Source organism: Convolutriloba macropyga, chromosome 12 (assembly GCF_964194025.1).
Source record: "Convolutriloba macropyga chromosome 12, txConMacr16.3, whole genome shotgun sequence".
Lineage (NCBI taxonomy): Eukaryota > Metazoa > Xenacoelomorpha > Acoela > Convolutidae > Convolutriloba > Convolutriloba macropyga.
In genome coordinates this window covers 53604685-53617261 of record NC_134479.1, presented here as the reverse complement: position 1 = coordinate 53617261, position 12577 = coordinate 53604685, and the positions used below count along the sequence as shown (strand labels likewise).

Genomic DNA, 12577 nt, shown 5'->3' with positions numbered 1-12577 from the left:
CTGTGTGAGAAATATATTCTTTCTTTCTTTCTTTCTTTCTTTCTTTTTTTTCAAAAAAAATCATTTTTGTGTTTGCGGATGAAAGTTTAGGGATTAATTCTTTACAAATAAGTTCTCATGATGAGACGAGACGACAAAGCGATGTATTGAAAGGGAATGAGAAGAATGGCTTGTTAATGCCAAATTGACCTTGCCAGTCAGAAATTAAATGCATGCTCTAGGTGAAGAGAGACAAAAACTTGAAACGAAATACAAAATTACAAAAACCTGATCTCAAATACCTGGATTTGAAGACTGTTGGATAAGTCATATTGCTAGATTGCTCAAAGGTAGGTCAGGAAAACTGCTCTCAATTTAAAAAAAATTAAGGAATTGGAATTTATGTTGTGAGGCCGACATGGTTGATTAAAGTTTTGAAATTCTTTATTAAAAATTATTTAGAGTTTTTAAAAGTTATGATAAAAGTTATTAATCAGTATCCAGGATTCTGAAGGAAGCGCTTATTAATTTGGGAGGGCTTTGTTTTTATCCAACAATTTCAAACGCCTTTTCGAAAGAAAAATTCTACAGCGCACTAACCGAGAGAAAAACAGCAGGAACCCTAAATAATAATCCTTTGACAGTTCATTAACCGTAATTCGGATTAGAGGGGTCATATAATATGGTTCTCGCGAGGGATTGAAAAAATCTAAAGTTGGATAGAAAAGATGAAACATTTTTGACATCCGAATTGAAATTGCTTGCCATCAGAGTTCTGGGTAAAATATGGCCAAATGGCATTTTTTCGGAATTGTATGACAATTTGTCTCCAAGCTGAACAATTTTCCTGTTTATCAATTATTGTTTTGTTTCCAAATGTTTTGTTAGGTATGCAAACAAATCAAAACAACAACCCAATTATAAAGAAGCCTTCGAGAACGGACAATTCGTGCAAGAGTACTTTGTCACATACGGTTTTTGAGCTATGTTTTTACAAGCAATTTCGAAGATACTGAATGACTGCTGAAAACTTGCTGCTATTACTTTTCGAAAAAGGCTTTACTTAGTGTATTATAAAATTTTGCTTGGTATGACTTTCAATTTTTGAGATATGGAAACAAAATTGCCGAGACGCAAGAACTTTTGTTCCATTCAGAGAAATTTTGCGAATCAAAGTATTAGATTTCTTGGAAATTTAACACCATTACTATAACTAAAATTTATATCGAAATAAATTGGGTCTTTCCCATTATAGCCCCCCCAGCCTAGTGGTCATATAGCCTATAGCCCCCCATCATGGTAAATATACCATAAGGGGGGCTATAATTTCATGGGAGGGGTATAATGGGAAAGACCCAATAAAATGAATGTGTAAATTCGGTGTTTTAGTTATCTCCATCAGTTGACGTAGTGAGTTCATCATTTGCCCCCCTTAACTCTGGTGCTACATGCAGTCAACAACTGCAGCAAACAAACAATCAACAGTCCCAAAAATTCCCATCAACTACAAAATCAACAACTGCAACAACCTCGTCCAGAAGAAAAATATCAGGTTTGTTGGTTCGTTTATTAATAGCCGCACAGAGATAGCTGGGGCTATTATTGGCCTTCTCTTGGTTTTTTACAATTCAAAGAATTTGAATTGTATTGGGGCGCTGTCTTTTTACGACTCGAAGAGGAGTATTGGTTTTCTTAAGGTTTTTTTTTTTTACCGGAAGTACTATTCGTTCAGACGCTGTTTTGACCTAAAAGCGAAAGTGAGAAAAATTGCCGTGTGAACTAATTTTTTCTGAGCGAGAGAAGTTTTTTGATCATGCGCTGCGTTTAGTGAATGACTTTTTGACTTTGAAAAGTAGTTTTTGACTGAATGGCACATATAGATAACCGTTTTTAGCAGTTTTTTCGTCTAAGTGGCTCATTTTTTGCTTGTAATTTGGTTTTTTGTAGAAAATGGTTTTTACTCGATGCTGTATTCAAATTTAAACCTCGGAAATTAATAGAACAGTGTTTTGTAGAGCCTGAAAACAAGTTTCAAGTTCAAAATTGGCATAAATTTCTTGATTTTTTAATTAATTTTGGGCTTTTTTCCTATTATTTTCTTCATTTTTGGATCTTTTAGCCGTCTTTTTGTCACAAATCAGTCAATATGACAACTTCCCGTTGACAATTCAAATACTCAATGCCTTTTTTTGCCTCGATGTATTTTGTTTTATAAAATTGTACATATGCTAATCCGATTTTGGTAGTTTTTTTTCCTATTTTTCTCAGTTTTTTGTGTATTTTGGTTTTAACTACTAGAAATATTCTCTTTGTGCAACATGAGGGGCTCTAATTTCGTTTCAATAAAACGTTAATGATTTTTTTGAGCGTTAAATTTTTGAAAAACAGTTAATTTTTTTTTATAAATGCAGTTCTAAAAGTTTTTTGACCTTTTTTTGCAAAATGTTTCAAAGATTAGTATGTTTGATTTCTGCTTTTTCTTTTTTTGATCTGTTCAGGAGGATAGGTTTTTGTCTCTGATGAATCGTTGTCTTTTCTATGTCTCGTATGCTGCAAAATGAAATGGTGTTTGTTTTTCTTGTTTTTTTAAATTTGAATTTTAAACTTTCAAAATTTGGATTTGAACTTTCAAAAATCAAGAATTAGTCTTTGTTACGGAGTTCCTTAAATTGTGTCCATATTGTTTACATTCTAATTTTTATCATTCTAACTCTGTCCTGGCACATACATTTATACTTGTTATATTGAGTTTTTCAGTTATTAACAAATTCAATGATTCGGCTTTTTCTTAGATTTTCGTCATTTCTTTGTGTTGCAATTGATTTCATTCAACATAAGGCGGTACCAAGAGTTTACTAGAAAGCCTTTTCCAGAATTTCCACTTATTACTTTTTATTTTATTTTTTTTCCGACTTTGGTTTTGTTCTTAATCATTTTTTGCCTTAAAATATTACTCTGTTGCTTTTCTATGATTATTGTAATTTTTGAATTGGTTTGAAATCATGTTGTCTAGCATGTATTCTAGAAGAAAGAAGTATATGATATTTTTTTCCTTATTGCAGTGATGAGAAATCTAACTGTAGTAGTTTACTGATTCTTAACTTTGAGCATTATTTTTTGAAAAATTTAATTTAGTTTCTAAGTTATTATTATCTGCCGTTTGCTTTAATGATCTTTTTGAGATTAGAATTATGAATTATTTGAGGGCACTCGATAGCCTTGTCAGCTTTTTGAGACTATCAGTGTTTTGACTATCCTAATTATTTTGCATTTATCCTTACCAAACGTTTTCAATAATAAATTTTTGCGGCATTTTGTTTCTCTTGGTGACAGTGGTTTAAATTTCACCAATTTTTAGATCAGACAGGGGGGGGGGGGGGGGGGGGTAATGAGTTTATGGTTTATTAAAAAAGGTAATGGTTTCAGCTGCAATTAAGGTTTTTTGTCAAGTTTACGCTTCGAGTCGCTTCCGGAATTCTTCCGGCTATGTTTTTTTTTTTTTAAGATCTGTTCACACATTTTCATGATTTTTGAAGTCAAATTGGAGTAGTGATTTTGGTCACGCCGAAACAGGAAATGGAGCGAAAAAGCGAGTGGTTTTACGGCGTGAAATTTTTTCGCTCTAATTTTAAAGTAGAGTGAGAAAATGGTGTGTGAACAAAAATTCGCTTTCTCGCTAGTGGTCTTTTGTTCACATGCGGCAATTTCACTTTGATTTTTACTGTTTTTTCGATGTTTTTGGACTGGGTTTTTTCTAAATGGTTTTCCCAATCCATTAATAGCTCATTATAGGCCGAGTTTCTGGTGTGAACCAAATTTTCATTTCTCGCTAGTGGTGTTTTGTTCACATGCGGCATTTTGACACCGATTTTTTGTTTTTTTTTTAAATTTTTTTATCTGATTTTTTTAGAAATGATTTTCCCAATTCACTCATAGTCCGTCATAAGTCGTTTAATGTTTAGTCAATGAAAATTCTTTGAATTGTACGTCAGGACTTGTCCTGCTATGTCTTTTATTTCGTCGTCATGATTTTTGTTACGACCATATGACGTCACAGCCTCTTTTTGTTCATTCGTTCATGCAATTTCAACTGAATTGCATGCGTGACGTCATTTTTCGCTCTTAGTGGAGCGAGTTTTTTGTTCATTCGCGTGATTAAATTTTTGGTCACACTTGACTTACCTCACTCTCAAAAATGACTTCCTCACTTTGAAATTGACTTCTATTTTCTTTATTTCAAAGAGATAAGGTCAAATGGGTGTGTGCGACTCTAAATGAAGGTTAATTGAGATCAGCTAATAGAGGCAGCAATAAATTATAGATTTTTATCAAAATATAACAGATCAGCCTTCAATGAAAAGACGAATTTTTTTGGTCTGTCTTTTTTACTTTTTTTTGAGACTGCCGATCTACGAATCTATTGCGGCTATTTTCTGGCAATCGGCCAGCTATGTTTTAGGAATTGAATGTTGGTTGCTTTCACACAAAATTTGAAGGAATTATTGTAAGTGTGTCTTTAAGCAAATATTTTGCGTGACCGTTTTCTTCTAGAACATTCTGTCGATTTCACTTCCTGGGTGACTTTTTCACACCTGACTTTTTGATTTTTTGAGTGAGTTGATTGAGTGCATTCAGTAATTAAGTCTGTTGCTAAAAAAAGATTGTGAGCGAACAGTATATAGCCAGTATAGCGAAGTGGTTAATGTCACTAACTCCCAACCAAGAGGTCGCTTATTCGAACCCCTCCCTAGTCAGAATTCTTTGAACCATCTTCTGAATTGTTTGCCAGTCGGTCGAGAGCAATTCGTCCGTTGTTTGTTGGTTGATGTTTTTAATAGCTGCCGTCAGCTTCTCAACTGCTATTATGTAGGTGCTATCCTTATTACAATTCAAAGAATTTGAATTGTATTGGGGCGCTGTCTTTTTACGACTCGAAGAGGAGTATTGGAGAAGTCCTTTTTTATCAATTTTATTGGAGTGAATTTTGAAGCGGGAAATGAAACACATGGAAAGATTTGCAGTGATTTTGTTGCTGAGCAAAATGAAGAGTGGAGCGAAAAGAGTGGTTTTTTGTTCATTTTGCTGTTTTATAGAGAGCGAGAAACTGAGGTGTGAAAAAGAATTCTGCAAGCGAGCAAAATTTTTTATTCACCTGCGGCATTTTAAAGCAGTTTTTCTTTTTTTGGTTGAGAGGTTTAGTTATGATTTGGTTTTAATTTTAGGCTGGTTTTTGTAGTAGTTTGAAGGTTTCTGGAAATTCATATGAAGTTTATGCTAATTCGGAGGTTTTTCATGTATTTTGCTGATTTTCAGGGTAATTTTTTGCGTTTTTTTGACCAATGTTTTTACTAGCTCAAATGGGCATTGAAAAGACTCCTTCTACTTGAGCAAAATTTAGATAACACTCTGTTACAGTTTTGTGGATATGAAGCATTTTGTGTTGAGAAATATGGCAAAAAATTGGAACTGTTTTTCTTAATTTTTGTGCATTTTTTGTTCTGTTTTTTAGACAAGTTTCTCAGCCTATTATAACTTGCCTGTTGTTTTACGGGCATCTGAATACCCTTTTTTCTTATGGAATTTTTCTTTGGATTGGTATGCTTTTGTAATATTAAAAAATATACTAACTTTTTCCAGTTTTTTAGTGCAAGTTGTTTTTAAGAGCTTTTTTTTTCATAATTTGGCCTCAAGTATTTTTAAAAAATTCACATAAATGGTTTTTTAAGTACTAGTTGTTTTGAGGTAGCAATTTTGGCGGAGACAGTTATTTCGGGATCTCAATTTGTAACAAAATTTGATCAGATTTTTTTATCAGATTTTAACAGATTTGATTATTGTTTTTTTGTTTTGGTTTCAAGATAATCAGAAATTAGTAGAGGCACGTTTTGTCTGACGAGTAGTTGGGTTGTTTTTATATGGATTTCCACTTCGAGTCGTTTCCGGAATTCTTCCGGCTATGTTTTTTTAAGATCTGTTCACACATTTTCATGATTTTTGAAGTCAAATTGGAGAACTGATTTTGGTCACGCCGAACATGAAATGGAGCAGAATAGCGAGTGGTTTTGCGGCGTGAATTTTTTTCTCTCTTATTTTTAAGTACAATGAGAAAATGGTGTTTGTCCAAAATTCGCTTTCTCGCTAGTGGTTTTTTGTTCTCATGCGGCAATTTCACTTTGATTTTTACCGTTTTTCATTTTTTTGGATCAAACTTTTTTTCTAAATGGTTTAACCAATTCATTCATAGTTCATTCTAGGCCTAGTTTTTTTGTTAGAATCAATTAACATTTCTTTCTAGTGGTTTTTTGTTCTCGCTAGCGGCATTTTGACGTTGATTTTCTGTTTTTTATCTGATTTTTTTTAGAAATGGTTTTCCCAATTCACTCATTGTCCGTTCTAGGTCTATTTTTTTTAGTCAATAACAAGTCTTTGAATTGTACGTCAGGACTTGTTCTGTCATTGTTTTTTAATTCGCTTTACTTTTTGATCACGTTTTTACATATGTCACGATTTTCACGCTGGACTTCTGACTTACCTCACTCACTGTTTCAACTGAATTGATTTTAATTTCTTTCACGCACTTAATTACGCAATGTAGTGAATATGGCCATGGTCAAAAGAGCAAATTCAAAAGAAACGGGAGAACCGATAAAGCCCGGTCATAAAGTCATAATGCATTAGGTTATCAAAGTTCATTAAAGCTATTGCTAGCTGGCATTGGTATTGTTTAAGAGCCTTCAGTTTAGAAGCTGAGTTAAGTATAATTTTAGAATCTAACAGAATATGCAGAATCTACAAACCAAATAAGAACACTTCGACACTCAATTCTTCAATTTCTATCTCGTAGTTTTTCTTTTTCTGTTTCAATCCCAATGTGCGTCAAGCGGTTCAATGGCGGCTATTTTCCGTTAATTTGCCGGCTATTAACTAATGTCATTTAAGTGGTCTAAAGGAAACTGTAACACTATCATTTGACCCCTTCTGATGAGATTCGAGAACCTGTCGGGTTATGCGACTTATGAATTCTGTGTGAGAAGCTAAAAAAGATTTTAGGAGTTCATAGTAAATTTTTCCCCAGCATATTGTAAGGCTTTTGAACAGCTCACCGGTATCAAACGAGTTGGTTGCTCGTTTTTAGCAAACGGATTGTTTTTTGTAGAGATGTATCGGTCTTAATGAATGTATCACAATCGGCAATAAATCAGTTCTAATTTTGAGTCGTGAAACTGCCTCTTCGTTTCTGTGGAAAATAATCATTTGGGGGCATTGAACCTGATTATGAAATACAAAATATTCGGATCTCTTCCGTTTGTGCCCCCCCCCGCCCCAGTACGTTATGTACCCCACAATTACAGAGAACGTGTCATTATATATTAAATCATTGTGTAAAAATATGGCACGTGCGTCTGGGGGGTGCAAATAATATGAAACCACTAAGCTGGGGGGGGGGGGGGGGGGGGGGCACAAGATCTAATAAATATTCAATAGATTCTCTTATTAATAAGTAGGCGCCATACAAGGCACACGAGGTTTATGAACGCATTTTTTTTCACGCGGGAAAAGGAATTAGACTGCACTATGTTTCAGATTCCAATTTTACATCATCCTGTGGAGCTAGTAACAATCCCCAGTCATGGATGGCACGCAAGTCCTCCCTGGGATCCATCGTCGTCAACTGTCCTGGACCCCTAACATCATCGGGAGTCCAAGTCGGAGGTGGCCGTGACTCTCCAAGGGGCGTAGAGTCGGGAGCAGCTACCCCTGTGAGAAAAATATCGGCTCATGAGTTCAATAGCGGTGAATTGGATGAACTGCCTGTCATTGATCAGCTGAGTGGATCTTTCATAACTGGAGGTGAGAACTAAGATTTTCGTCGCAACTTTAAATTTAAAAAAAGGTCAATTAAGAGAAAGCCCCTCCCCTAAAAGGGTAGTCGGTCAACTCGGGGGCAGCAAGTCAACTCCTATGTGTATTTATAAATCCTGACAGTAGTCAAAAATTGAAGCATCAGATGCAAGAGATAAAGAAAATAAAGCATCAGAATTATAAACAAAATAGATATGGTAAATAGCAGTTACAGAATAATGTGTAGTGATTTTGTATTAAGATTAGAAAAAATCTTGATTGTAAAAATTATAAAATTTTTTGGATTTGATTTGCGGCGCTTTTATAAAATCTGTTCACACAATTTTATGATTTTTGACGTCATTGAGTACTGATTTTGGTCACGAAAATGGTTTTCCAGTCCTAGTCCTTACTAGGTCTAGTTTTTTGTTTCGTTCAATAGAGATGCCTATAATTGCAATTCAGAACCTGTCCTGCTAAGTTTTGGTTTCGTCGTCTGACGCTCTTTTTAGTTTTGCATTTTTCACACCGTAGAGCTTAGAAGAGTGACTATGATCACGTGTTCATGCTGCTCATCAGCGGGTTGCTTATGCATGGCATGCTATTAATGACAAGGCAGCGTGACCGAAATAAACACGCAACTTATTTTTCGAAACTTCTTAAAATTCAAAATAGGTTTTAATGGTTGAATCAAGAACTTCATTAATTTGAGACCAGTATGTTTCTATCTGTAATCTATGCACGGCGAATCAAGTTTGCACCTGTATTCGGCAGTCTGCTGGTTATGTTACTTCCAAGTAACGTCTCTTAGGTTATCTATTCGGAGCTCAAACAAAGTGTCATCTGTGAGGGTTTTCGTAAGCAGCCTTAATTGATTTTGTATTGCACAGGAGTAAACTATCATTTCCAACCCTCAAATTTAAGCTACACTGGAACTTTGTTACCCTGGCTTCTTTTTTAAGTTATTCTTGGCATATAGATATTTGTGGAGACATGAGTGATATTATTTTTTCAAAAATTTCAATTTGAAAGGGTTAGGGTTGGTACTTATAAATTTTTCACAGGACAAGTTGACCCTATTACCTCATTGAAATGTCCATATGGGTGGTGTAATCTTCATTCTTTGAACGCTGAGAGCTGGAGAAGAAAAATGATAATTAGATGAGCGACTTTTGAGTATTTGGTGAATTAAGTTTAATGAATTCATTGTCGACTGTTTTAAAATTCCAATGAATTAAGTTCCACGAATCTTAATCAATTTAATGATCACAGTTTTATCGAAATCAAACATATTATAATAAAACATCGATTTTTATGTCGTATTTCCTTGGTCTTTTTTGCTTTTCGTATTTTTTTCGTGTTCTTGTGAACAAATTAGGGCTTAATTGATGAGATTTTTGAGGTACGTCACGAAATTTGTCTACGTCAGAATTGATTCCGGGTTTTTCTACCAAAAGGTAGGTTGTGTTGCTGATGATCAGTTTCATTTGGTTTATAATTTTATACAATCCTTGTTTAGATCAAATGGATTGTTCAGAAGAGGAGCTGCAGAGCAAGTTGAACAAACAGCACCAATCTTTGGGACTGAAAACCAACTGTAACAAACCACTAGGTGAGTAGAGGTTGTAGTTTTTGTGTCTATTTCTATAAAAAAAGAAATTTAAAGTACTAAAAGAAGCAACAGATAATAATAATAAGAAGTTGTCTTCAAGTTGGATGTGAGCATTACCCCGAATGGATCTATTCTCTCCCCCCCCCCCCCCCCCCCCCCAGTGTTTTTACCCCCCCCCCCCGTTACAAATTATATGTTGTTATATAGCACGTTACTGTGTAAGAAAATAGCACGTGCGCCCGGGGGCGTAAAAAATATAAGCCTACTAAGCTGGGGGGGGGGGGGGGACAGAATAGATCCCAATAAGAACTTTAAAGTACTAAAAAAAGCAACAGAACAAATAATAATAATAAATTGTCTTCAAGTAGGATGTGAGCATTACCCTAAATAACCAAGCTACTGCAGAAAGACAACCCATTTGCTAGGCTACCAAAAGCGCCCTGCGGTCATAATCGAGCGGTCCTATATCGTTAAATGATGCTCAACTTTGAATTTATCCTCCAAAAAACTTTTGTTTTCAACTGTTTGTAATAAGTGTCTAAAAGTTTTGATATTATGCACCAGAAAACATTTTTTTTATTATTAAATTCGTTATTGGCTTGCATTTTAGTTATCACATCCGAAACGTTTGTCGGCAACCTGCATATAACTCATTAATAGTCAATATACGATAAATGTGATCTTTTCCGTTTGTGCCCCCCCCCCAAGCTTAGTTGGTGCATATTGTTTGCAACCCCCAGACGCACGTGCCATTTTTTTACATAATGATTTACTGTGTAATGACACGTGCTGTGTAACGGGGGGGGGGTGGGGTGCATAACGTACTAGGGAGCACAAACGGAAAAGATCCGATAAATGTTTAGATCAAGAGCTTTTGCTGGCTGAGCTTGTGAAAGACATTGCTAACGAGTTGGACAGTCGATTGCTGTGTCACAAAATCCTGCAACACCTGTGCTCTCTAATCAATGCTGACCGAGCTCTGCTTTACCTTGTGGAGGCGGACAAGAAGGCTGATTGCAGTTACCTTGTCAATGCTGTCTATGACGTCACAAAAGAGGGACAGATTGGAAGGTTAGTCTAGTTATTAGCGCGTTATTAATAACCGCCCTCATCTTCTCATCGGGCTATTATTTTGGATCCTTCCCTTTTTGCCCCCCCCCCCCCCCCAACTTAGTGGGTGCATAATATTTGCACCCCCAGACGCACGTGCCATATTTATACATAATGATTTACTATCCAATGACACGTGCTCTGTAACGGTGGGGGGGGGGGGGGGGAAGGAGCATTACGTACGGGGGGGGCACAAACAGAAAAGATCCCTTTTTTCAACGAATTTTTGCATCTATTCTGTTTCGACCCCCTCCCAGTGTTGTTGTGCTCCCACCCCCGAATTCTAAATTATGTGTTGTTATAGCTTGGGTCTGAACAGAATAGATCTAATTTTGTATTAAGCCTTGAAACATTCTGCCGCACGTTTTGAGGAGTAAAAGGAAGCTACAAGAATTTATGGATCTTTTCCGTTTGTGCCCCCACCCCAGTACGTTATGCTCCCCCCAACTACAGAGCACGTGTCATTACATAGTAAATCATTTTACAAAAACATGGGGCGCAAATAATATGAACCCACTGAGCGGGGGGACATAAACGAAAAATATCTTTATCCAATATCTTTGTGTCGCAATTGGGTTATGTTACGATTTCTCTTTGCCTTCGACCTTCTATCACTATTCTTGCCAAAATTATCACTTCTCATTTTGTGTCCAGTTCCTGTAATATCCGACTAATCAAAATAGTGGATCGCCAACCTTTTATAGAATCAATTTCAAAAACATTTTTATGAGTTTTTAGTGTCTGCTTTGGGATCCGTTTCTTTTTCCCTTTGCCCGCCCCTCCCACTACGTTATGCACCCCCAGTTACTTGTCATTACATAGTAAATCATTATGTGAAATATGCACCTAATATGGGGGGTGCAAAAAATATGCGCCCACTAGACTGGGGGGCACAAACGGAAATGATCCGAATTTATTGTGTGTTCGACATTTTTGAAAGAAAATGTTCGGTTTACAGGTTTCAACTTATTTATTAGTTTTTGAGTCGTAGCTTTTTCAGTTTTGCATGATTAATTGCTCTCAAACGAAGTTTATAGCAGTTATATTAGTCCATTTGGTCTTTTATGCGATTTTTCGCTTGACCGATTTTTCGTCTGACGCTTTTGACTTTTCGTCCTCAAAAACGGGATAAACAGGCAGCGTCCAGCGGGCATTAAGTGCTCTTAGCGTTTTTTAGCTCTGTTTCAGCTCAAACTGTTTTGGAGACTTATACTTATGGTGTGAAGGGCGGTTCTTAGAGGTTGAAGACACCCCCATTGTTGACCCCCACTATTGCCCCCACCGCCCCCACCACTCTGTTGCCCCCCACTGATGCCCCCTCCCTCCCCCATCAGCCCCCCGGTTCACCACTTATCCCCCCATCCCCAGCCCCGTGGCTACTGACGAATAACCGATCGCTAAAAAACGCTATTTTATATTAATTTTCACAATTTTTTTCAAGCTTTTTGACAATTTTTGTCATTTTCAAGTATTTTCAGCCCTAGATGTCAAGGAACCTCTTTTCAATTTTTCAATTTTCAATTTTTGGTCATTTATATTTCATTATCCGCGTCTTCTCAGAAGCAAGGGCCAAAAAAATTCCTTAGGGTGTTGATAATAAGTTACTGAAAAGAATGCATTTGCAACGGATTAGCTTTCAATTTTTTAATATGACAAATTTTATCAATATTTTTGCTGAAACTTGTATTTTTTTCAAGTTTTTTGAAAATTTTAGTCGGTTTTTAGGTTTCGCCAGCCTCAAGAGCCGAGAAACCTCATCTAGGGTTTGAAAATAGGTTATTGTATAGTTTCTAATTGTAATGGAATGTTTTTCATGATTTTAACATTACGAATTTTAGCATCTTTTTGACAAAACGTGCAAATTTTTTCAATTTTTTATTTATTTTTAACTATTTATTTTTAACTATCCGCCTCTTTCCGGATGCAGGGACCAGAAAACGTCCTTAAGGGTTTGATAGTAAGTTACTGAAAACATTTCATTTGCCACGGAATAGCTTTCAAATTTTTAATATGACAAATTTTATCAATTTTTTT

General features: G+C 35.8%; 1 protein-coding gene across 1 annotated transcript in view; it reads left to right on the top strand.

The window, feature by feature from the left end:
* Positions 1-12577, top strand: part of LOC142350857 (cGMP-specific 3',5'-cyclic phosphodiesterase-like) — a 104230-nt gene that overhangs the window by 32460 nt on the left and 59193 nt on the right. Inside the window, exons 3-6 of the mRNA XM_075402839.1 lie at positions 1369-1531; positions 7564-7830; positions 9341-9433; positions 10297-10504. Coding sequence (XP_075258954.1) covers positions 1369-1531; positions 7564-7830; positions 9341-9433; positions 10297-10504 — 731 coding nt within the window. The remainder of the gene's footprint in view (positions 1-1368; positions 1532-7563; positions 7831-9340; positions 9434-10296; positions 10505-12577) is intronic.